Source organism: Stylophora pistillata, chromosome 7, assembly GCF_964205215.1.
Source record: "Stylophora pistillata chromosome 7, jaStyPist1.2, whole genome shotgun sequence".
NCBI lineage: Eukaryota > Metazoa > Cnidaria > Anthozoa > Scleractinia > Pocilloporidae > Stylophora > Stylophora pistillata.
The window spans coordinates 16,658,561-16,682,214 of record NC_142525.1 but is presented as its reverse complement, the minus strand read 5'-3'; the positions used below and the strand labels follow the sequence as shown (position 1 = coordinate 16,682,214).

At 37.8% G+C, this 23,654-nt stretch overlaps 1 protein-coding gene across 2 annotated transcripts; it reads right to left on the bottom strand.

Annotated features, from left to right (window-relative positions):
• Positions 1 to 13,393: 13,393 nt before the first annotated feature.
• On the bottom strand, positions 13,394 to 15,529 carry LOC148726877 (uncharacterized). Of its 2 annotated transcripts, none has more exons than XM_088727889.1 (4): positions 14,925 to 15,529; positions 14,713 to 14,815; positions 13,933 to 14,153; positions 13,394 to 13,842 (listed from the first exon to the last, which is right to left on the bottom strand). In XM_088727889.1, exons 1-4 carry the CDS (start codon positions 15,357 to 15,359, stop codon positions 13,777 to 13,779), a joined length of 825 nt encoding a protein of 274 aa, XP_088584015.1. In that variant the 5' UTR covers positions 15,360 to 15,529; the 3' UTR covers positions 13,394 to 13,776. The 2 variants fall into 2 exon arrangements, with proteins under 2 accessions (XP_088584015.1, XP_088584016.1); XM_088727890.1 differs by having other exon boundaries at positions 15,117 to 15,527.
• Positions 15,530 to 23,654: the final 8,125 nt, after the last annotated feature.

The following is a 23,654-nucleotide window of genomic DNA, read 5'->3' as shown; positions in this document are numbered from 1 at the left end:
AGTCCTGGACACACTCTAGGACTTTTTTGCAGATTGTGGATCCTATCTTTTTTCATTCATCAATAAAGTCGACTTTTCTTATTGGTAAAGGTTTACCTTGTTCATATTATGAACAAAATAAAACATGGTTGCTTGAAGATGTGGAATTTGTCTTCTGTTGTTCAACTCTCACTCGTTCGCTTCGCTCACCTTTGAGGTAGGAGTTGAACAAGCGAAGAGAAATTCCATATCTACGCGCGCTACACATTATTCCCTCTATCGTTTGTTGTTTAAGATTCGTGAGTTCCGTGATATGATACGAAGAGATACACATTATTGAATTAAATGCGAATAAATAAAAAAAGGTGTCATCAATTTTAAGGAATAGCAGAATCATTTAACTGGACGGTACAACCAGCCAATTCAACATTGGTAATAAAAGGAGTGGACATGTCACTTACATGGAAGTTAACTCGGAAGTTACTTGTAATGAACAGACTGAAAGTTAGACATTTTATTTCACTAGATGGACAAAGTCTAATGGGACAAGCTCAAATTATGATCCGATTGGCGGAATAGCCTTCGTAAAAGCTACTGGGTCTCGTGGTTAGCTGAACCCGGAGCCCCACATATTAAACACGAAGGCGCGCTATGAAAGGAGAGGTCCCGTAGGTGCCTGGTAGACGAACGAAAGGAGCTAATGAAATGTTTATTTCCACCAGCATGGTGGCAATGATGCAACGTACGAACCACCTTCTTCGATTTCAAATTTACCGCCACAAATAAAGACAGTTTCCAGTGGAGAAAGGAAATACAAATCTCAAAAAATTCTTGTATCGTGATGAAAACATAAAACAATTTTGAGGAATGCGCCCGCTCTTCACTGGCTTTGGACTAGCTATAGCTCAAGCTGACTTGTCTCTTAGAGTTCTACATCACACAACGGTTGATTGACAAATGGTCCAGAGGTACCTAAGGCACCTCTCCCTTTATAGCTCTCCTTTTATAGCTCTTTTGACGAGGATTGAAATATTCCGCAAGCTATATAACTTCTCCACTGCCATGCTAAATATCCATTTCTTTGCCGTTATTTACAACATCTGTTTAGACGGTACTTTGCTGATGTAATAATGTGATTACTTTTTACTGTTTATCAGGATTTGCCCCATGCCAGTTAAATGACAATTTCCAGTATACAATCTAATGTTCAGTTCATCACTACCTCTCATTATAGGCAAGCTCACTAGTAAAACAAATTTCCATTGTAAAAGGATCAAATCAGTGTGGTTAGCGTATCATGAGAAACACAAAAGGTATCTCGTTTTTTATAGAAAACATTTCACCAGTTAAATCTTGTTTTAAGAGGGAGAATTTTAGCGTTTGAATGAATGATTTATGCCCAGCAGAACTGAATTGGTGAAACGAGCAATGTGCAAAATACGATGACTCGAGTTAAACAAATTAAATCGTCGAAGTTTGATATATCATGGGCTGATCAATTCAAAGCTTCAACGTCTAAAAGGGCAACCCACGGGCATTGAATTTGACAAAATGCCGTTCAAGGGGTGACGAGTTTAAAAGTTGCCTGGGTGGGTTGGGATTTTGAACTCAGTGGAAGCGTCAGGTCTTTTCAGTAGCTAAAATACAGATATTTTAAAAATATTTGATATTGGGGAGTTTAAGGGTAAAGAGCCAGCTTTCGTGAGCGAGTTTCTCAGAAAAGGAAAGGTCAACAAAAGCTGAGCAACAGTTTTGAAGATATGTTTAAAATTAGAGTTTACATTTCAATTGTGATTTAAAGCTCTTAAAAATTTTTGGAAAAAAATGCTAGTCAGTGAGTAGAGAATAATAGTTACTAATCTTGCTTTTATCGTTTGCGGGGGATGAACTGCATGGTATGAGATAGTGAATGAACGAGCGCTTTAATATTTACGGCAACCACTCTAAAAAAAACTACAATGATATAATTCATTCGCGATTATTTTATTCAGTTACTAAACGCAGCTAGTGTGATAACCTTGCAGATTTTAGAATGATGCAAAAAAAAGAAAAAGAAAAAAGAAAAAGAAGAGAAAGAAACCCAACGGCAGCGCTGTTGAGTCATTCAAGTAAAAATAAAAAAAGATTCCCTTTTGGGTTTTAGCTCATCATGATTGAACAGTTCTCCAAAGTTGGGAAGATGATAGAGTTTTAGGTTATTTGGTTGGGCATACATTGTATAGGTCTCAACAAACTAATTCTGCTAGGATGGTTACATTACAGATGCAGCAAAGATCAAATACACCTCTGGTAATCAGACCCTGAATGAAAGTGACACATTTCATCCAAAATGTGTGGCTGAGGGTAATCCAACACCAAATATCACTTGGACAAGAGTTTCTGACAACGAAGCTGTGTCTGCCCCTCTCCTCGTCATTGGTAAAAAAGAAGAAGATGGCTACAGGTGCACTGCAAGTAAAGGTGTTGGAAGCCCCGATAGCAGGATTCTTTGTGTTTATGTACAAAGTAAGTTGATTTTGAACTGTTCGCCGTTATTTCTTGTTCCCCCGTTACACAGAGTTACAAAACATCTCAGCGGGAAAATTTACCCAGATTAACGTCCACCATTCGTTCTTGGGTCTCCAGGGAAAACTGCTTGGAACTAGTTCTTAACCTGCACGAAGAAATCAGATAACAGCTTCTAAAACATGTTTGTTGCTTGAAAAAAAAAGAAACACTAAAATATGTCACAATTTAAAAGATGCTGACCTCAGTGTTATGCTTTAGGAGAGTCGATTTTAACTTATTGAAAATAACATTGACTCCTTTCAAATGTAAAATCAAGCAATGGATTACACTTAACTTTTTTTTTCGTTACATTTTCGGCACTCACCGATTTGCCTTGTTGAATGTTAATCAGAGGCATTGAATAATCCCGAATAAAGAATCTGTGGACCATTTGTAAGGTGTCATTAAGGGATCTCGGGCGCCAGTTTCTGACCAATTTCAATTTGGTTTTATAGAAAGGCATAGTTTGGAACTTTCGTTCGCTTTTCACGACTTTGTTTCGAAGGAAAGGTTTACATTCACCTTCCTTGCAGAGTTCTTGGCGATTCTTTTCTTACATAAGAAACTAATAACTATCTGTTATCTTGAAATCTAAACTAGCGAAGCGGTACATACGTAAACAAGGACAGAAAAATCGAGGAAACGTACCAGTGTCTTAATGCTTCAGCTAAGTACTGTTTTTACTCTCGTGGGATGAGCTACAACGCTCTGACAAAGGGCTAACGCTCGAAACGTCAGCTTTTTAACTCGTTACGGTGGCCAGTTTACAATTTCAACTTCGATGATATAACCAAATTACCTTGTTACCCCCACCCGACGCAGCACCACAATTTCTTTAGAAACTTTCACCTTTTAAACAAATTTACGAGTTTGGTTGCATCTACCCTGGTTTAAATAGACGCATAGTTCTTATAGAAACAAGGCTAACATTGACAGGAGCGACTCCGAGTGTTTTGGGTGAGCTTTGCCGAGCTTTGTCGCAAGGAAGCTCTGGCAAGCCTGTAACAAAAAGTATGGTTAATACGAGTTTCGGCCCTAACACCAAGAGCTGTGGTATTTTCGGAGCAAAATCGTTTCCCTTTTTTTTGTTTTTGGAGTCTTCGTAATAGTATGCCTCAAGCTTTCCCAGAAGTGAAAGTGAATTAGAATTAACTACAGTCTAAAGCGAGAAATAGTCCAAAATGAAAAGGAGACGGACATGATTGTCATGTTGTGAAATTGTTTGCGCGTTTTGACGTGGTATGACCTAGAAAACTTTTACTTCCCTTAATTGCGATGCCGTGGACTTTGAGAACACTAAGTTCGATTCGTTTTTGCAGTCGTTTCCATTTGACTAAAGGTCACTTATTTGAAGATGGACGAAGGTTTAAAGTTTAAAGTTCGCGGATTTCGGTGTAAATTTCAAATCAAGGCAATCATACCGTTTGATGACCGGCGCCACAATTCACCATCTCTCTATTTTCTGCCTCGCACATAAGGCGTATCCTAAAGATGTGCGGAACGAGTGTTAACATGTATGGCGTAACTGTACTTTTGCCTCAATCCGTTTCAAAGCCGATGCTTTTTAGGGTAAAATGATGCGTTATTGACCGAGCATGAGGTCAAGATGGCTAGATATTTCCGACGGAGGTTTTTTTTTTGGTCTTGGTGGACCGAGACGATCGAAGAATGAGACTAATATCCAGCCATCTTGACCGAACAAGCTTGGTCAAAAAAAATTTTTTTATTATATCACAAGAATATTTCACTTTGATGAGAATCAAGAATGAATTGTTTATCTCGAGAGCTGAGAAAGAAAGCCAACCGTGTATGTAGCACAATAAACCCGAGAGTGTCGTTTAACTTTTTCTTTCTTTTGACCTTCTGCTGCTTTTGCAATTTCGTTTTGGACGTTGTCGTAAAGATACGAACTCAGTAGAAGTCCGCTCCACGCGCTTTTTTTATTTGCACGGCATCAATATGGGCAATCCCGAGCGGGCAAGATGGGCCGATCTTCAAGATCTCTTCTTCGTAAGAGAAAGAACTCAAAGATGTTTCTAAGACCTTACTGCTGTAGTTAGGTGTCCAAGATGACGTTATTAGCACAGTTTGAGAATACACCTAAAAAACAATTTTTTCGACCTCAATGCACCACTTACGCTGTACTTTAGCGTAGAAACACTTCACTAAACAATTGTCAGAGGCTACAATAAAAAATGAAAGGCCTATTTACCACTTCAACTGCGGTGAAAACTTGAGCATATTTGACACAAAAGTTCAGTTGCTTAAAATATTGTTCGTTGCCGGAATTAACAAATCAAGGTAAAAGATATGGTAGTGCACCGATATGTCAGATTCAAGGTGAAAAAATAGGCTATGTATTATAACTCAACCCGAAGAGTGTTGATCTTTTGAATTTATTTTAGACTACCACCCAGTAAAGACCATTATGACAACAAATCTGACTAACAACACCGTTGTTGTGAGTGAAACATTCAGTATCCACCCTACTTACACAATCTAAATGGCCAACACCTATATAATCTAAATTTAGATCAATGCGTTCAAGCCGTCTCAAATGATCATCTTAGTCTTCCCAGTAGCTCATTAAATATGTATAAACATTTCGAGCAATCAAATCCCTTCACTTCGGATGTGTAAGGGGAAATCCTTTACCGAATAGTTACGAATTCAGATACAATGAAATATATGAAGTTCATATATTTTGAACTGCGGTATTAGATACGTATGATGCACGATCCTCGCAGTAGATAGCGCTATTTAAGCAATAGCGAAAATCAGACCTGAAAATAATAAGGCCTGTTCGGGACTCGAACCACTGACAGGTCAGTGGTTCGAGTCCCGTACAGGCCTGACTTTTTTCAGGTCTGATTTTCGCTATTGCTTAAATAGCGCTATCTACTGCGAGGATCGTGCATCATACGTATCTAATACCGCATGTTCAAAATATATGAACTTCATATATTTCATTGCATCTGATTTATCACTTTCACGGGTTTATTACGAATCAACTTAACGGCCTGCTCCCAGTTGGCTTGTTAGCTCAATTGGTAGAGCGCTGCACTAGTATCGCAGAGGTCAGTGGTTCGAGTCCCGTACAGGTCTGATTTTTTTCAGGTCTGATTTTCGCTATTGCTTAAATAGCGCTATCTACTGCGAGGATCGTGCATCATACGTAGTTACGAATTCGCCAGCTCTTCTTGATTTGGACGTTCAGGTATTATCGGCTTTGTCGTGTACTTTTGGCGCTTCTTCGTCACTATGACTGACAAGGATACAAGTAGAGCTCGCAAAAGAACATATAATAAAATAAGCGATGTACAAAGGTCAAAACTACAAGAATATTTTGACGACGGCATGAAAACATGCAGTTCTGATAATACGGAAAAGATTGGTGTGGCAGCCGAGGAAACTGGGCTGACTTTTGATCAAGTAAAGGTAAGATATTTATTAGTTGGACTGAAACACTACCATGTTTCATGTATGTGGAATACCCCGCCACTTATTTACATCTCGTTGAATAATAATAGCGATCATTGTGGTGACTGCTTCTTTCTTCAAAGCGCACCGACATATGTAAATGATGTAGCGGTATATTGTCCTTCAGAATTATAATTCCCTTACTCTGTGTACTGCACCAACTTATCTTTTAAAGGATTGATTCTTAAACAGAATTTTGCCCGTCATATACCAAGGTTAAGGAAGTTCACTGTACGAGTATTGATGCTATGAGTATTGATCCGACTGGGGCTCGAACCCGCACAACACAATCCGCCGTTCTAAGCAATTTAACTAACTAGGAGGCAGTAACAACAAAGATGATGATGATGTCTATGTAAATTCTTGTAATTGGGCAGGTCAAATCTGACAGTAATATGCAGCCAATGAAAATCTAGTGGAAAATGGCACTAGCCAATGAAATTGAATTACTTATTCCTACCTTGTGTCTCACATTTTAACAAAGAAAGTGTATGATGGGACATGTGGGAATGGTCAATAACACTTACTGTCATACATTTCAGGGGTAATCAGGCTCGTTACTTTCCCAATTACTTCCTAAATCTCACTCCACTCAGTGCTATTATCATTACCAATCAATGTTTCTCTTTCTTTTGCGCTGTAGGTGAAGCAATAAAGAAACCAGGCAGCAGGGTACGTATCTACGTGGGGGTTTTACAGTAGAAAATCTCCCAGATGGCATTTTCTTTAAGAAACCCTTCCATTATGGCACTAAGCAACTCCAGGCCATAATGGAGAAAAAAAGCGAAACTGAATTTGTGATTACCGATAATGCAGATATAAACTTGCAAAGCAACAGGAATGTTATTCCCTCTCTAACTCATGCTGAAACAGTAGTCACTCTTCTGTCCAGGATAGTGGACAGATAATGTGCAGAAAGGGTAGTTAGACTGTCTGACAAGATTAAAGAACAAGATGTGGAGCTTGTGGAGTTGAGACTTGACCAGGAAGAGAGACTAAGATTAAATGAATATAGTTTTTATTTTGAAGATGATGCATGGCTTGCTGTCGGTGCTAATATTCAACACTCCACAAAAGCGCAAGGGCTTATTTTCCCAGTGTTCACTGAGTTAGAGGATGAGAAATTCTGGCTTTTCTACAGTATCCAGAATCCATCAAAACTAGTAAAAGCATCATTTACTTTCAAGCTAAAAGGGTATTGGCTTCACTTACAAGGCCAGTCCAACTACAAATTACTTAACAATCATCAGGATTATGTTACTATTGCCAACTTGATCAAAAATGGACCCTATGGGCCATTATATTTTTTGCAGAGCATAGAAATTTCAGATGACCAGTATTTTAATATACCTGAAGTATTTAACAATACAATATATGCTGCCTTAAGAAGTAGCACTATTATTTAAAATTTAACAATATTTATGTACTTTAATTTATTGTGGGCACAAGTCTATAAAGGCATAAAATCATAAATCACATGAAGAACATCGAGAAGTTTTTAGTGCCACATCTGAACACATCTTTGAATTGCTATTTGGACGAAACTTAAAGATCCATGAAACAAAAAATGAACATTCCATCCAACAGTGTAAAATATCAAAACTCAAAGTTCATGAATTCATTTTCCACTCAAATCACTGAAATCATTATCATTCACCATCATATATAGACTATGCTATACTAATGACTTCACCCAAATTATATGTAAGCACTGCTGTATATGTAGACAGAAAACAGGAACGCAAACTGGTAGCATTTTTTGTTTTTTTTTAAACATAAACTTTTATTTAATATACTTTTTCTAAGAACCTGTCAGAAAGCCAATTTTCAATGATAGCCAGCTGACAAACAGGGAATCCTAATCGTAGTTCTTAAATTGTTACTATTATCAAACTATAGATAATGATAAGCCTAGAAGTTTTTTTGTTCATTTGTTGATCATTTTCAGTGGTCAACCCAAGTGGTATGTGGCTCTACAAATGATTAGAATTTGTAGTATAAAGTACTTTTAATTTATTACCTATGTTATATATTATAACAATACGTTACATGCATTTCATACTTTGTAACAAAGACCACTTGTAGAAGCTTGATAGTACAAAAAAACAGAAATTAACATAAAATTAAAACTCAGCATCTTTTGTGTACTAATGACAAGTACTTTTCAGAATCTTTGCCGTTATTGTGTACTTTTGGTAGGTGGTAATCGAAGCGTCGTCCAACCCAGGTACATCCCCTTAGTGGACAACATCTCATGGGCCTCTTGGTTTTACTGAAAATATAGGGAAAATGCAATGTGTCAAAATGAGCGTGAATTAAAAAAGGTTAAGAATGCTGTGTACAGTAGATAAAACACTAATCTATGTAACTACAATGAACACAATCCTCTTGAAAACAGAACTCAGAACAATAAGAAATGTAATAAATTACCTATTTTCCTGATTTCCTTTGGCCTTTTCCTGATTCTTCTCCCTCTTTAGCTCCTCAACTTCACTCTTACTCAGCTTATGTGTATGCTTCAAATGGTTGGAAAGATTATTGTATTCCTTCTGGCAAATCTGGAAATAAAATTATAGCAAAATAGATATCTCAATATTTCATTTTGGATCATTATGACTGCTTAGCTTGTCATTGCAAAATGGCAAACAAGATTTTCCATTAAACCGAGAAAGTGGCTTCTTTGCGTTAATCCAATATCCTTTGCCACTTTCTTTTCTTGGCGAAATTGAACAACAAGATCAATAGGGTCGTATCCATTTTCGAAATGGAAATTCATTTCAGTTGAAGGGTGCAAAGAGCAGCTTAAGTTCGTGACCTCCCTCCCTGTGGCTTGTCTGGGGGTCTGGTTCCCAGTCATTGAGGTTAGAGGTACTCGGGAGTCATTGAGGTTAGAGGTAGACAGCTGTAGCATTCCTCAGCCTTCGATCCGAGTCTTTCAGTTCAAAGATGTAGTTTGCAGATATGCCATGCACAACACGTTTTTTTTTTTTTTTTTTTTCAGCTGCAATCGATTGAAAAAAGAAAAATGAATCGCGGTGTCCCAGTGCGTCACCGTTCCCTCTCTTTTTCCTCGCCTCCCCCTTCTCCCACCTCCCACGCCTCACACCTTAACTTCCCCCCCTTCCCAACTTTACCTAGATGAAATGATTCTTCCACGTTTGGTACTTTGATTGGCGGAAAAACATGGCTTCTCCTCGATGTAGTGGAGAAGTTTCACATTATCATGGTCATCATGGCGCAAGGACACCAGCACTTATTGTGCTAATTTCGTTAAAAGAATTTAGAAAAACTTCACATGGTTAGCCAACCCACAGTAAATAGCTGTTATGATATCTTGTTGCAGAAGCATGAATTCACCGTCAAAAATAATCTTTAAAAATATAGGTCCGTACACACAATTGTGAACAATGAAGAGGAATACGCTAGTTATATGCTATAACGAAATCATGTGCTAAACCTGACTACTGGACTATCGAGAAAAGGACAAAACAAAAGACCTTTAGAACAATTTTATGAAGAAATCAGTCGATAAAACTATTACTGAACAGTACTTTCGCCAGGACAATGATATTTTAAGAAATAGTCTAGTATCATGGAGGTTGGAGGACGATCGACGTCGTTTGTGACCTGTGGTTGATTTGCTACTTGATGTACAATGACACGACAGCACGACTTAACGAATAAAGCGAAGATCCAGAGTTAGCAATTGATCGCGTTAAACCTCTACGCAATTTGCAGGACACTTTTACAGAGCAGCGCTGACTGCCTGTTTACCATTTTAACAACGTAATCCGTTAAGTCGCCTGAAATAATTACAACTTATAACTTTTCCTCAGTAATTCCGGCACGTGCTAATTCCGTTACGGGTGTGTCAATTTCGTTATGGCCTCAAAAAGGACGTATACTGATATATTTTACTTGATATCATACATAACAGAAATTGGAAATTATGTGGCACATATTAACTATTTCATGGATGTCACCAAGATATATTTTGCCTAAACACTGTTTAGGTTACACATTGAGATCTGTTGCCATCTAAGAATGATAGGAGGTACATGTGTATATGTACATACATACATACATACACTTTATTTGGTATCGCAGGTTGAATTAAGGCCGCTAAAAATAGCTGATGTGGACCTGCTGTTATCGAAAAAATTTACATTAACAATATAAGAAATTAATAAATAGATAAAACGCATGAATTCTATGGATAAGATCAACGATAAAAATGAAGTTTGAAATTTGAACGGGTGAAATTGTTGGACGGGTGATGGTTACGTGTACAACGCTCAAAAAGCGTCATTTCAGTTCAGTGAGGATAGTCCGAATTGATAATGTACTAAAGGATGACGACCGAGTTCAGTATTTGGCTCATCAACTAGAGTATTCAAACCTAAGTTATATAGTGCCTTATAAAAGCGATAATTAAAATACATAGTTTATGTAGATATTCGAGGCACCCACCCCATACTTGCTAATCTCTGTTTATCTATCATTCCATTTGGCACAGATCGACAAAGATGACTAATGTTTTTGTTCGAAAATGGTGGACCTCTCAAAATTGCACGACAACGGTGACTCATGGTCCGACATCTTTTCCACGCCTACAATTGTACCTCCAGTGAACTCCAATCCATACAAACATGATTTTCAAACATATCAGAACCTAACAGAGTCTGTATGGGAGTCTAATAAAATGGGGCTTTGACTAGGTGGGTAAGTAGAGCTGTCCACTTACGAGCGTCCGTTAATTAAGGGAGCTTCGGCACCGATTAGCGTATAAAATATGCCCTCTACACATGTTATGTATAATCCTAATAATGTAAAACTGCAACAAATCAACACCAAGATGAAATTTGCCAAAGGCGAGAATTTATTAAAACATATTGTGATGATTAGCCAGTCAGTATAATCCTACACAATGTATAGCCGCCCAGTTGGCCCAATGGATAGAGCGCTTGACTGTTGTGCGGGAGGTCGAGGGTTCGAGCCCCGGCCGGACCAACACTCAAGGTCTTAAAATAATTGAGAGGAATTTGCTACCTTTCTATAACATTAAGAAATGGTTAGATATTCTAATCTTCTCGAATAGGGACGAATAAATGGAGGTCCCGTCTCCTCCAGGGTTGGGGGTAGGAGACGTTAATTTCCCACGCACGAGATTACTGTGTAATGGATGTCCTCCCATGGGGTGGGATGGGTGGTTTTACTTGGTCCGCAGTAATTGGCGTAAGCTGTTGTGGTGTCCCTGCTGGTTGGTGAAGCTAATAAAATAAATTGATATTTATTGGGTTTTCCGAGAAATTTACCCGCTATTAGCGCGCACACATAAACAAAACAGCGGCCGTTTCTGTATGGTTTTGGCAAGCACCAGAAATAAAGTGAGCTATATTCATCATCAGATAATTCGCTGTCTGATGATAGTTCCAACACAAAGGCCTCATCGTCCACATCTTCCTCCATCATCGATTCGTCTGATTTCTCGTCATCTGGAAGATAGTCGATACCACTCAAATGAGCATAGGTTTTTGCTACCTCAGCATGATCAATAGGTTTAGGGGAATCCAAAATACCACCCCACAAAAGCAGCAGCGAGGAAATGTGATTACAATGAATCATCCGTTTCTTTTTAAGGCAAGCTATCATTCCTGCATTAAGAGGGTTATCAGTGAGAGGCAGAAGCGCTTCCACTGATTCGTCTATAAGCCTGATTTCGTTTTGGAGAAAAGAGACAAGGCGATTCATTTCCTCTTTCACAGCGCAAGCTCATCTTGACACCTGTTATGTAAGCAGAAAAGGTCAATTATCTGCCTCCTAACAAGAGCAGGAACAGTGTCCCCTTCCTCTTGGACTTCAGAGTAAATACTGCTCCTTGCATCCTTAGCATCGTCATAGAGAGTTTGGGGTACATCATTAGGAAAATACCCATTTACTTCCGACAAAGTTTTGTGGATGGACTTCACGACTGCACGAGGGGAAAAGAGAAAAATAGATTTAAAACAGAACAGCAACAACAACACAAAATGAATACTGCAGAACTACAGCACTAGTGTAAAGATGAGTGCATCTTGTGTGCCCCAAAATGAATGCCATAATAATATTCCTCAAGAGCAAGCTACTATTCAGAACAAGTTACCCTTGGACATATAGGACACCAACCTCCATTGTACAAATTTACATTGTAGTTTGTACAATACTTGTACAGATGCATGAAATACCCTCACCTGAAAACAACGAAATGTCAATTAGGACTAATTATTTTCTTACAGCAAGTCAGTAGATGTACATGTACAGCAAAGATATGTCTTGTAAATGAATGTAAATAGAATCTTCACCTTAAAAAAAACAGTCAATGTATCTTTGAATCATATGAACACAAAAGCGACAAAAGCAAAGCATGAGTTTGAGATCTATATATTTAAGCTGGGCAACTAGATAATGAATAAAGAAATATAATAATTATATAAAGAAGCACTTGTAAATCATGTGACTGCCTCTACTACTATTACTACTATTACTACTACTACTACTACAACTACTAATATTAATAATAATAATAATGTAACAAGAACAAGAACAATAATAATAGTAGTAATAATGATATTCTAATCAGAGAATGTTTAGAAATACATTTGATGATAAAAATTAACGGTAAAAAACTACGACGTTTCGAAGTCTGCATGACCTCATTATCAAGTAAAATGTTAAAACTGATGTAAAATTGTAGCTCAGAGATTATATACAAATAAAATGTGATAACTTCATTAGAATAATGAGCGTTCATTGTTATTGGTGTCAGATCGTGCAGTATATGTTTAAATAAATACTTTTGCACGTATTGAGTCAGACTGCGTGTTTAACTTTGGTTTTTGTTCGCGAATGAATAACATTTCGTGGATTAGGCAGTCCATTTTCCCGCGGCATTTCTTGAGAACGGAAAACATTTTCCCCAGGCCAGCGGACGCTACACCGTGGGCCTCCCTCAGATGCTTGCCAATGACAGTGGCTTTATGTTCTTCTATGCGTTGATGAAGATGGCGTGTGGTATAACCGATATAATCCGCATCGCACGAATCACATTTAAAAGTGTAAACAACGCATTGGTGGTTAATTAAAGCAGGAGGGATCGAGGGAAAGCTCAAGATCGAGGGAAAGCTCAAAGATCGAGGGAAAGCTCAAGATACAAGAAGAGAAGCCTGCTTTAATTAACCACCAATGCGTTGTTTACACTTTTAAATGTGATTCGTGCGATGCGGATTATATCGGTTATACCACACGCCATCTTCATCAACGCATAGAAGAACATAAAGCCACTGTCATTGGCAAGCATCTGAGGGAGGCCCACGGTGTAGCGTCCGCTGGCCTGGGGAAAATGTTTTCCGTTCTCAAGAAATGCCGCGGGAAAATGGACTGCCTAATCCACGAAATGTTATTCATTCGCGAACAAAAACCAAAGTTAAACACGCAGTCTGACTCAATACGTGCAAAAGTATTTATTTAAACATATACTGCACGATCTGACACCAATAACAATGAACGCTCATTATTCTAATGAAGTTATCACATTTTATTTGTATATAATCTCTGAGCTACAATTTTACATCAGTTTTAACATTTTACTTGATAATGAGGTCATGCAGACTTCGAAACGTCGTAGTTTTTTACCGTTAATTTTTATCATCAAATAATGATATTAATTCTAATATCAATAATACCTTAGTAGACCTTGTACATCCACAAATTAGCAGTTTTGATACTCTCAACCTATAACCACACATACCTGAATTCTTCAAAGCATTCTGAATTAAGGGTACTGTAAATTGAGCTCACCTAAAAAAAAACATACCGTTCAACCAAAATCAATCAGTTAAAAAAAGTATGGTCATATATCTGAAAAAGATTCTTTACAAGCAAACCGACATGTGTTGGTTGTAGCTGAGGACTGAGTTCTTTGATCACTGCTGTGATGTTTAGCAGGGACACTTGACAATGAAGAAAGACCTTCTCCACAAACTCCATCAGTTTGAAGCTGAATCCTGTGGTGGGATTTGCTGGTGACCCTGGCCAGAACTGACATTTCAAGAGTGTGACAGCATGCGGCTCACAATCACACACTTGTACATATTTGAGGTGATGATTTCCTGACATTCATAAAAAAATAAATGAACAACTTAAGAAGTTAAGTAAACAAAACGAAAAAAAAAAACATTACATACAGCTTTAAATACCTCTTACTTTGTTGAGGGCCATGTAGACACCTCATTAACCAAGCGCGAGGGCCATACTAGGAGAATATTGGCCCGAGGTCTTAAAAGTACAAACCAAGTGCAGCGAGGTCTGTACAGAAAAGTCCAAGGGCCAATATTCTCCCAGCACGACAGAAAAGGCTCTTACAGATAGATGCAAGCCAAGTTTATTGTTTCTCTTTGGACTTAATGACAAGCCATATCATTACAAAACTTAATTGCATGTGGGATCATTCAGGACATTACCCGGTCCAATACTTAGAAATTATTGGACAGCCAATTATTGGCCCTGACATATTGAGAGAATTTAAATATCGTATCATTATCATCAGCGTTCTTGATTTTAGGCAAGCGGCAGGAAAATGTGACAAAGGAGCAGATAAAATTGAAAAAGAACGCTTCGTTTTTAAACCATTCTAGTATCCTCTAACCACTATATATGAAATGAACTGACCTGAGGCATCCAGAAGTCTGAACAGCTTTACTGTTGCGGTTCTGCACGTATGGCCATAGCTAACAGTTGCCTCATCTGCATACAAAGGAGAAAATACCCCATCCTATTAAAATAAAGAAAGTAAGAAGTAGATAAAAGTACAGTTTAACCAGATATGTTAATTACACTAAAAGTAGCTAGAATACAACCGGCCCCAAAATATTCATACACACCTTCCATTGCTCAAGTACATGAAACTTGTTTCGATTGACATGTGGAGCTCGTGCACATTCAACACAGAAGTACTGGCGAGGGCCACAGTATTCACATCGTGTTGTAGCGATACTCTTTTGACAGTTCACACAGTTAGTATTGTCTGGAAGATGCTGTTCTTCAATGTACGAATTCAGCAACTTTTCCCGTACCTTTTTCCAGTTAGCAGAGATACTCAAAACACGATTTTGCTGTTGAGTTGAGAGTTCTTGCTTGTCGAGATCGTCAAGAGGGACATCTTGTTCTACTGAACTGTTGGTGTCCTGACTATTTTCCTCCGTACTCTTATGAGGCTGCTTCCCAAGATCCACTCTCAGCGGAATCGATACAGTGGTTTTCTTTCCATCGCGCCCAATATTCTTCACATCAAGGAAGACGGGCTTTAACCGACGCATTTCGCAGCGATCACCTTGACTTGTTCACCAATGAGTGAGGGATTTGATTGGTCGAAATGTTTATGCATATTTAATGAGCTACTGGGAAGACTGAGATGATCATTTAAAACGGCTTGAACCCAATGATCTAAAGTTAGATTAGGTGGGTGTTAGCAATTTAGATTGTGTAAGTAGGGTGCAGTATCACCTGCAACGCACAGGGCAACCCACCTGCAAAGTATCGATTCTATGAAGGAATTGAGTATGTAAATAATGCACACAATGAAGCAATGATTACTACTTCACCTAGTGAAAGAGTAAAAATGGTGAACTACAGCTGCAACCTATTCAATGTTTATGGTAATGGAACAAAAGGATAGGTAGCAGTGACGGTGTACTGTAAGTATTTGATCGAGTGAACTCTGTAGCTTTTATAAAGTCAGCGTTACACAATATTTATACATTTATTAGAAAGTTTCTAAATAACGTGTGTTCTGACTGGTTGAAACAAGGGGGACGAAAAAATTGACGAAATCAGAAAGTGATCAGGGAAGAAAAAAAATTAAATGGACTCTGAGTCTTTAAAGGAAAAGGAAATGGCTTAACTTTTACGGAATTTTCATTCAAAATCTGCCGATTTGTGCCGCTTTCTGCCGCTTTCACCGCCATATTGAAAATATCGCTACCACAATGTAACGCAATCAGAGTGCACACGCGCCTAATTGGAGTGAAGCAATCTTCAGAGATAGAAACGTCCGCTCTTCCATTGAACTACTGAGAACTTGCTTCTATGTGAGTTTGTAAGCGTTGAGTGGAAGGCCATTGATTTAACTTCTGACTTTATTGGTCCTAGTTTAGTTTTGAGAAATTTCAACCAGTATATTTCGCTTCAATATGTTAAGGATTTTTGTAAAATAACCCTTTTGCAAAAACAGTTACCACTTTGCCTTCTTTTATCATACTGATAAACGCGTAGAGAACTGGATCGGTCTAGCTCCAATTAAGGAACGCATTTTACATCAGGTTAAAGTTTGAACTTAGCGGATAAAGTTTAATTTGAAGCGTTTTAAATATACGCGGAGAGGCGAGTGCGAAGGACTTATCACTTTCAAGAGGAGAAGTAAAAAAGTGACACCTCAACGAACACCTATGTTCATGCTGTTCTGGACTTAAATTTTTAAAGGAGACTTGAATTGACTGGATCTCGAGATCGTTGAATGCCTTCTGGCAGGTTCATAAACTTAATCAGATAGAAAAAGCAGTAACTGTGAAGCGATAATGATGCTCGCCCTAAAGATTTATATGATTCCTGTTTCAAGGTCACTAGAACTCCATTCTGGTCTCAGGTGAATGTTTTGCTTTTAGTTGCGTGCGATGATGTTTATCACCTAATTTTTGGGCATAATGCGATGAAAGTCACTAGTTGTTATTGTTGTTGCTGTTTTTTTTTTTTTATGGTAGGTTTAAATTTCATTTGTAGTCCGGCAATCTACCGACAGTTGGTGTAAAAAACAGAAATCACATTTTCTTCCCTTAACATTCTATATTTCTAATTACAACTATAACAGAGAGGATTAAGAAATAAAAGTATTTACTATATAAACGTGTTTTCATAGCCTCATCTTAACCAGACGAAGTTTGGCCGGATTCGATAAAGTCCTCTATTGCTTTTGTAGGATATTTCTCTCCATTGATGCATCAGATGAACGAAAAAGCTGGTATTTCCTGATTGGAATATATTTTCTTAATACACGCTCTGAACTAACCAATCAAATCACATATTTGATGACAAATAAGCCAATCAAAATTTGTGTTATCAAAATTGAAATTTGTGGCAAGCAGACGAGATATATTTGTGTCATCATATATTTTGTATCTTGCTTAAATGGAGTTCTCAGATCGTAGGTAGTGATAATAAACGCAGGAAGTAAAACTTGTTAAACATCCTTACCTTTAATGCATAGGTGCTTTGTGTCTTCTAGCTGTTTTCAACGCTTATTCATAGAATATCTTTGGACTGCATGTTGAGCACCAGAGAAAAATAGGGAGGGCAGCTCAGCTCAACCAGTCCTGAGCCGGCCGACTGCCGTCACTCGAAGACCAATTAATTCCACAAAAAATAAACTTATTTCCGTCAAATTGCCACCAGCAAGAGCGAATAAAGAATACTAGCCCGTTCGAGTAGCAACAGTTTTCAAATCTGCTACTTGAGTGCGAGAGACGCTCCGTTTTGTCGATATTTCGCCCTAATTAACTTTTCCTAAAGCCTCATTACGAACCGCTATACCTCTAATATCGAAGCTTTTTGGTCGAATTCACTTACCAGAGAATCGTTGAATTTGTTCAGGCGTAGAGCAAAAAGAAAAAAAAAACCATGAATAACGTGAAAACTTAACAAAAAAAGAATTCAAAATGTTCAAAGAATTAATATTACCTTGATAATTTCTTTATCTTTTTTTATTGTCATCAAACAAAAGAATGCTGGTTTGCAAAACAACCACACACTTTCTCACGCTAATTTTTCACAAAAGCACTAAAGGAAACAGCTATTCTCTCCCCTACAGGAGGATAAAATCACAGTCTTGGGACTTCAGTTCTATTAGACCTAAAGTACTGAAAGAAGAAGTAGGGGATAACCTTTATCAATCCTACGATTTTATTCCCTTTCTTAGATGCTCCCGCTGGTGCAAACCTCATTACCATTCCCAGAAACACCACACTGCTTCGCAATAGTCTCTTCACTTTAATATGCCAAGCTGATGCTAGTCCTGAAACTGAATTTAAATTGAATTTTAATGGTCGCTTCATCAAAACTAGCAGCTCCGGGATATTTCATGTAACTGTGATGTCTGATGGTTCTTACACGTGTGTTCCTATCAATAAAGTTGGCGCAGGAAAGAATGGCGGTCTCATTGTCACAGCTGTCGGTGAGTCTACTTCGATACATCTCTGCAGAAGGAGAATAGTATAGCATTGCTATTTTTTAAGTTACATGGCTAAAATCCTTTGCATGCCGATACTTTCACGAAGGAATTAATTTCTTCTTGGTAAAGAAAACTGACCCTGCCTTTTTAAATTTATTCTCATGGGAATGGTGAGATGTGTCACATCTCATTAGATGTTTTCCAATGCAAGTACCAGCATAGTCTTTTAAAGCCGTTAAAACTGGCTCGCAAGTGGTCCGTTTCGAGAGCTCAAATTCGATATGCTAATTAATCATAATATTGAAATTGTCAATGTCACGCTCTTCTATTTCATGGAAAAAATAGAGGCCTTTTGATGTGGCTATAGGTAGTATGACAATCATAACTTCGCATACAGGTATTCATTTGGAAGTTCATCTCTTATCAGATGCTCCAGTAGTCAAAGTTTCACCGGAGGTAAAAACTGTCGACGAGGGGAGAAACTTGAATTTGACATGTGCTTCTTCTGGCAAACCGAAACCCAGCATTAAGTGGACTGAGGTGGGCTGTTCTCATGTTCTATCAAATGCCTTTCTACTCACCATTGTGAATGTAACCAGACCTCAGACAGCAAACAGTAGAATCCAGTATCAACGCAGAGCTAGCAATGGAGTGGGGACACCTACCATAGCTACAGCCATCATCATAGTGAACTGTAAGTATGCAGGTGAAATAGTTGTAAATCTGTTTGATATACGCTGTGGGTTAATACTTCATATTAAATACTTTTCCCCTGACTTTAAGCCACTCCTTTTAAGGAATATCAGTCTTAAACAATTTTCAATAGAATCCACAAGGATTACTAGCACCACTCCATTCTCTCAAATTCAAGTGTGAGACGATAACTGCTAAGCTGAAATTGCCAACGCCTTTAAATGCTATTTCGAGAAAGTGGAAAACGTCGTGTTACATAGTACATGTACGAGTGCCTCTTCTGCAGCGCCTTAGATAAGAACTTGAGTGTCGTCACGTATCATCCAGTTATATCTGTCCTTTGTCCCCTTCTATTTTTTTTCCTTTCAATTGGTCAGCAGATCTAAAGTTAAATCGGTCCTGTCACTGTTGATAATACAACCTTCTTAAAAACTGTGACTGCATTTTAAAATTTATCACAAGTTAATAAGATTGATCCTCAAAGCATGAGAACAAATTCTGCATTTGAAGATTCTAGTTCTGTGGAACACCTACTTCCAGAGAAATGAGTTTATGACGTTGTTAATTTCAAACGTTTCTACAGATGAGTTACAAGGGCATTCAAAATATAGATCAGTTTTGCATTAGGTATGACAATGTATTTGTCATGAAAGCTTTTTTAATTCCGGTAAAGTAAAAGTTAGCTTTAACAACTTACAATTTAATTTTATGGATGAACTACCTTCTTCAATATTCAGTGCATTGCATATTCAGCGTATTGATTGGTGCACCTGGATTTCCACTCGGTAAGTGTGCCTGTTAAACAGAATAAAAACATAAATTTTCCTTGTTAGTTGTTTTGTTTTTTATTGAAAGATCCAGCGGCGATCACTAACCTCGGAAATCAGACATTCAGTAAGAAACCTGGAGAGGAGATTAGCTTTTCTTGTTATTATGACGGTTATCCAACACCAACAGTTACGTGGACAAAGGATGATGTCGTCATGAATTGGAATTCTGAAGATAATCCCAGTAAAGTGACTTTTCATGTAAAAGAGTCCAGCCGTGGTTTGTATCGCTGCAAAGTGGAAAATGGATTAGACATGGTTTACAAATGGTTTCACCTAAGTAAGTAGATTTGATCCAGTGTTATGCAATGTAGCGATTTTGAAATGTTTGTTGCGTTTAATTTTTTTAAAATGATACAGAGACTATAAAATAACGGAATTATTGGCATTTTTGAAGCATAATCTCTTTTGTGAGCGAAAGTAGAATTCATTAAGTATAAAAATTCACATATAATGTTTGTGTATGATAATGTGTATGATACGCATGCAAATATTTGAATTTTTTCTCTCCACAGTTGTAACTGACGACAAATTCAACATTAAATTAACCGTCACTGATAGAGATTGCAACAACAATCTTCCAAAAACCCTTCAGCGGCTACGATCCAAAGTAAGTAAAAGAAATAAATGCGATCTACAACAACCTATCGAAGTATTGAAACAGTTACATTAGATTATTAGTATTACCAGTGGGTCAACTGTGTTATAAAATTATCCAGGACAAAATTGCATAGTTTAAATCAACAGTTAAGAAAAACTTCGCAAACCATAAATTGAGTGTGACAACTTTATTTTGCATCGCTCTAGTTTGCACGCCTTCAATGCTTAAAGAAACGTACCTCCTCAGGTTCGGTACGGACAAAGACTCGTTATTTCACATTAGTAAAATTTCTCGCCTTCTGATTGGCTGAACGGAGCCAGGTTAAGGGCTTGTAACCTTTCCCTAAGCTCACAACGTACACAAATATGGTCAATTAATTTGCCAGCGAAGGGAAAAAAAATTCCTGTCAGCGAGCTGTATAGCAACAGCGGGAATAATCGTTATACTTAAGAGCTCACACTGAAAGAAACAAGAGAGACAATTGGAAATGCAACTCTCTTGTCCTTTATGAAAGGCACTATGTTCGGTATGAAAATATTTTAAACCGTGTAATGGAAAAATAAGCAGTTTTCAGTAACTAAATGCGTAATACGATTTTTTTACATTTCGCGAAAGCATTTGCGAAGAGCGAAAGTTCGATTCGACCCAGCAGCCATTGACCGTTTCCTCTGCTGGCTTTTCCTAAATAAAACAATTACGTCCGTCCCATTCGCGGCTATCAAACGGATATAATAGCCAGATGGTTGAGTTATTTTTGGTTTTTACATAATGAAATTATTCTACTCAGGCTTGCCTAATTCAATATCATCATAGCAGACTCGGCGCTGCACACCTCGTAGAATAACTGTTAAAAAAAATTCTAACTCGGAAACTTGAGTAAAGAGCTAGAAGTGGAATTTTAACCCTGAAAAGAACGAGGATATCGAAGCGGTTGGGTATGCTACGTGCTTCAAAGAAACTTGCCATATTTGAGGTTATTAACTGATAGCTTTGTACTTAATCCCTGAATAGGATGCTGAAGTGCTCAAGAAAGAAGTTCCATCTTTGAAAGCGGTGGAGGCTACAAAGTACAAGTATGATGTTGTCTTGAAAATATTATGTATCTTTAATTTTGAGATTCTTTATAGAAGGCTGTAAGAGAGTCATTTACAACAACTTCCACTAGGTGCATCATCATTTTATCGGCGTTCATCAATTTCTGCTGCATGTGAATGTTCCTGTTTGGAATGTTTTTATGAACCTGGGAAAAACACTGAATAAAATTATGAGTCTGCGTCCTTTACAGCTTTTGTAGACTGAGGTTAAAAAAGGTTATCAAAAGCTCTCGTGAGGCCGCTAAAAATTACAACTCGTATTTATCCTTTAAAGAAATAAATTGAATTTTTATTGCGGTTACCTTCGTGTACTTTACCAACAGAAACATTTCTGGAATTTTCTTTGTAAGATAAGTCGTGGCTCCGTTATTATCCCCAGGTGCGGCAGTATAACTGTCTATCTCTCATTGGAATTCAATCAAAATGAAGAGATAAGTAAAGTTTTGTCAGTTCTGAGCAAGGCAGCTGCAGCTGGAGGCAAAGGCCTCGGAGACTTTTCAGTTGACTCGGGATCAATCCAGGCGATTTCTGATGATGAGATACCTTCTGATGCACCTTCCAGTACGACCAAAACAACTATTAGCAGAGAAGACGCAACGGGTAAAGGTGCGCAGCATGTCGTGAGGAAAATTCTTAACGACCAGGAATTTTTTTTTTGCAACCTTAGGTTATACGTAACCATCATGATTATACACCAACCATCAAGATGAACATGGTGGCTATGGTAACCCATCATCATGTTTTGGTTAATATCAGTAAAATATTTGTTGCTGTTAATCATGTTTTGAACATTAATTTGTAAATTGGAAGAATTGTTTTCACCAGAAAATTGTGTACGAACGCTTCATAGTAACATTACCATCCTCAAGCGCCTCAGTAAATGCATTTAGCATGTAAATCGTTCACGATCAGGAGGCCAGTTTGGACCGCGGCTTGCACGCAATATATCACCTTCCAGGATAAATTTCCAGGACTACCTTGTCGGCACTAATCACTTTAAGTCTTTCTTTTTTGATCCCGTCGTTCCATCCGAGGTGGACTTGGAAATCTTGGCTATACCCAGTAATAAAGTATATGGCCTATATTCTTGCCCGGTTCATCTTCTAAAATCTGGGCGCCATATCCTTTCTTCACTCTTAGCTGCCATGATGAATAAGTCTATCTCAACGGGTATTTATCCCCATCTTTTGAAGCATGCCAAAGTAATTCCTATCTACAAATCGGGAGACGAAACTGATCCATGTAATTACCGCCCAATTTCCCTCCTTTCTGTCTTCAATCGATTATTTGAGAAATTGATGGCTAAACGTCTTAAATCACATTGCGAAAAAAATGGTATCTTTTTTACTTCTCAATATGGATTTAGAGACAAGTGTTCAACCCAACATGCAATTTTAGATATCTTAAGCAAAATTCAAACTAATATTGATGCAAAGTTATTCTCTTGTGGTATTTTTATTGACCTAAAAAAGGCATTTGATACGGTGGATCACTCAATCTTACTGCACAAATTATATCATTATGGAGTCAGAGGAATAATTAATAACTGGTTCTCTTCGTACTTGTTGAATAGGAACCAGTCGACTTAAATTGGTTCAACCGTATCGAATACAGAAGAGATAGTTTGTGGTGTCCCTCAAGGGTCTGTACTTGGCCCCCTTCTCTTTTTGATTTATGTTAACGACATTTACCGTTGCTCCCAGATTTTTGAGTTTTACCTATTTGCTGACGATACTAACTTGCTTTATTCAAACAAAGATCTTAAGGATCTTGAAAAAGTTGTTAATGATGAACTCGCAAAAGTGGGTGACTGGTTGGACGCAAACAAACTTTCTCTTAACACTAGTAAATCTAACTTTGTTATTTTCCATCCTTACCAACGCAAATTGGACTACATAGTTCACTTGAAAATTTATAATAACGATCTTAAAAAAAGTGTATCTCTAGAACAAAAAACTTTTGTGAAATATCTAGGAATTCTGATAGATAATAACCTCTCTTGGAAGTATCATATTGATTATATCTCATCTAAAGTTAGTAAAGGAATTGGTATAATTGCCAGGTTAAGACATCTTGTCCCATTTGCCACACTTCTTAACATCTACCGCTCCTTAATTGAACCCTATATCTCTTATGGTCTGATTGCCTGGGGACAAGCTGCTAACACTCATTTAAAT

Bases quoted from the DNA above. Each gene is read 5' to 3' on its own strand.
- LOC148726877 (XM_088727889.1), bottom strand. From the start codon at position 15,359: ATGCGTCGGTTAAAGCCCGTCTTCCTTGATGTGAAGAATATTGGGCGC. The intron at 14,816-14,924 runs GTGTGTATGAAT...TTATTTTAATAG, and splicing joins ATGTACTTGAGCAATGGAAG to GATGGGGTATTTTCTCCTTT. The intron at 14,154-14,712 runs GTCAGTTCATTT...TATGAATGTCAG, and splicing joins CAGACTTCTGGATGCCTCAG to GAAATCATCACCTCAAATAT.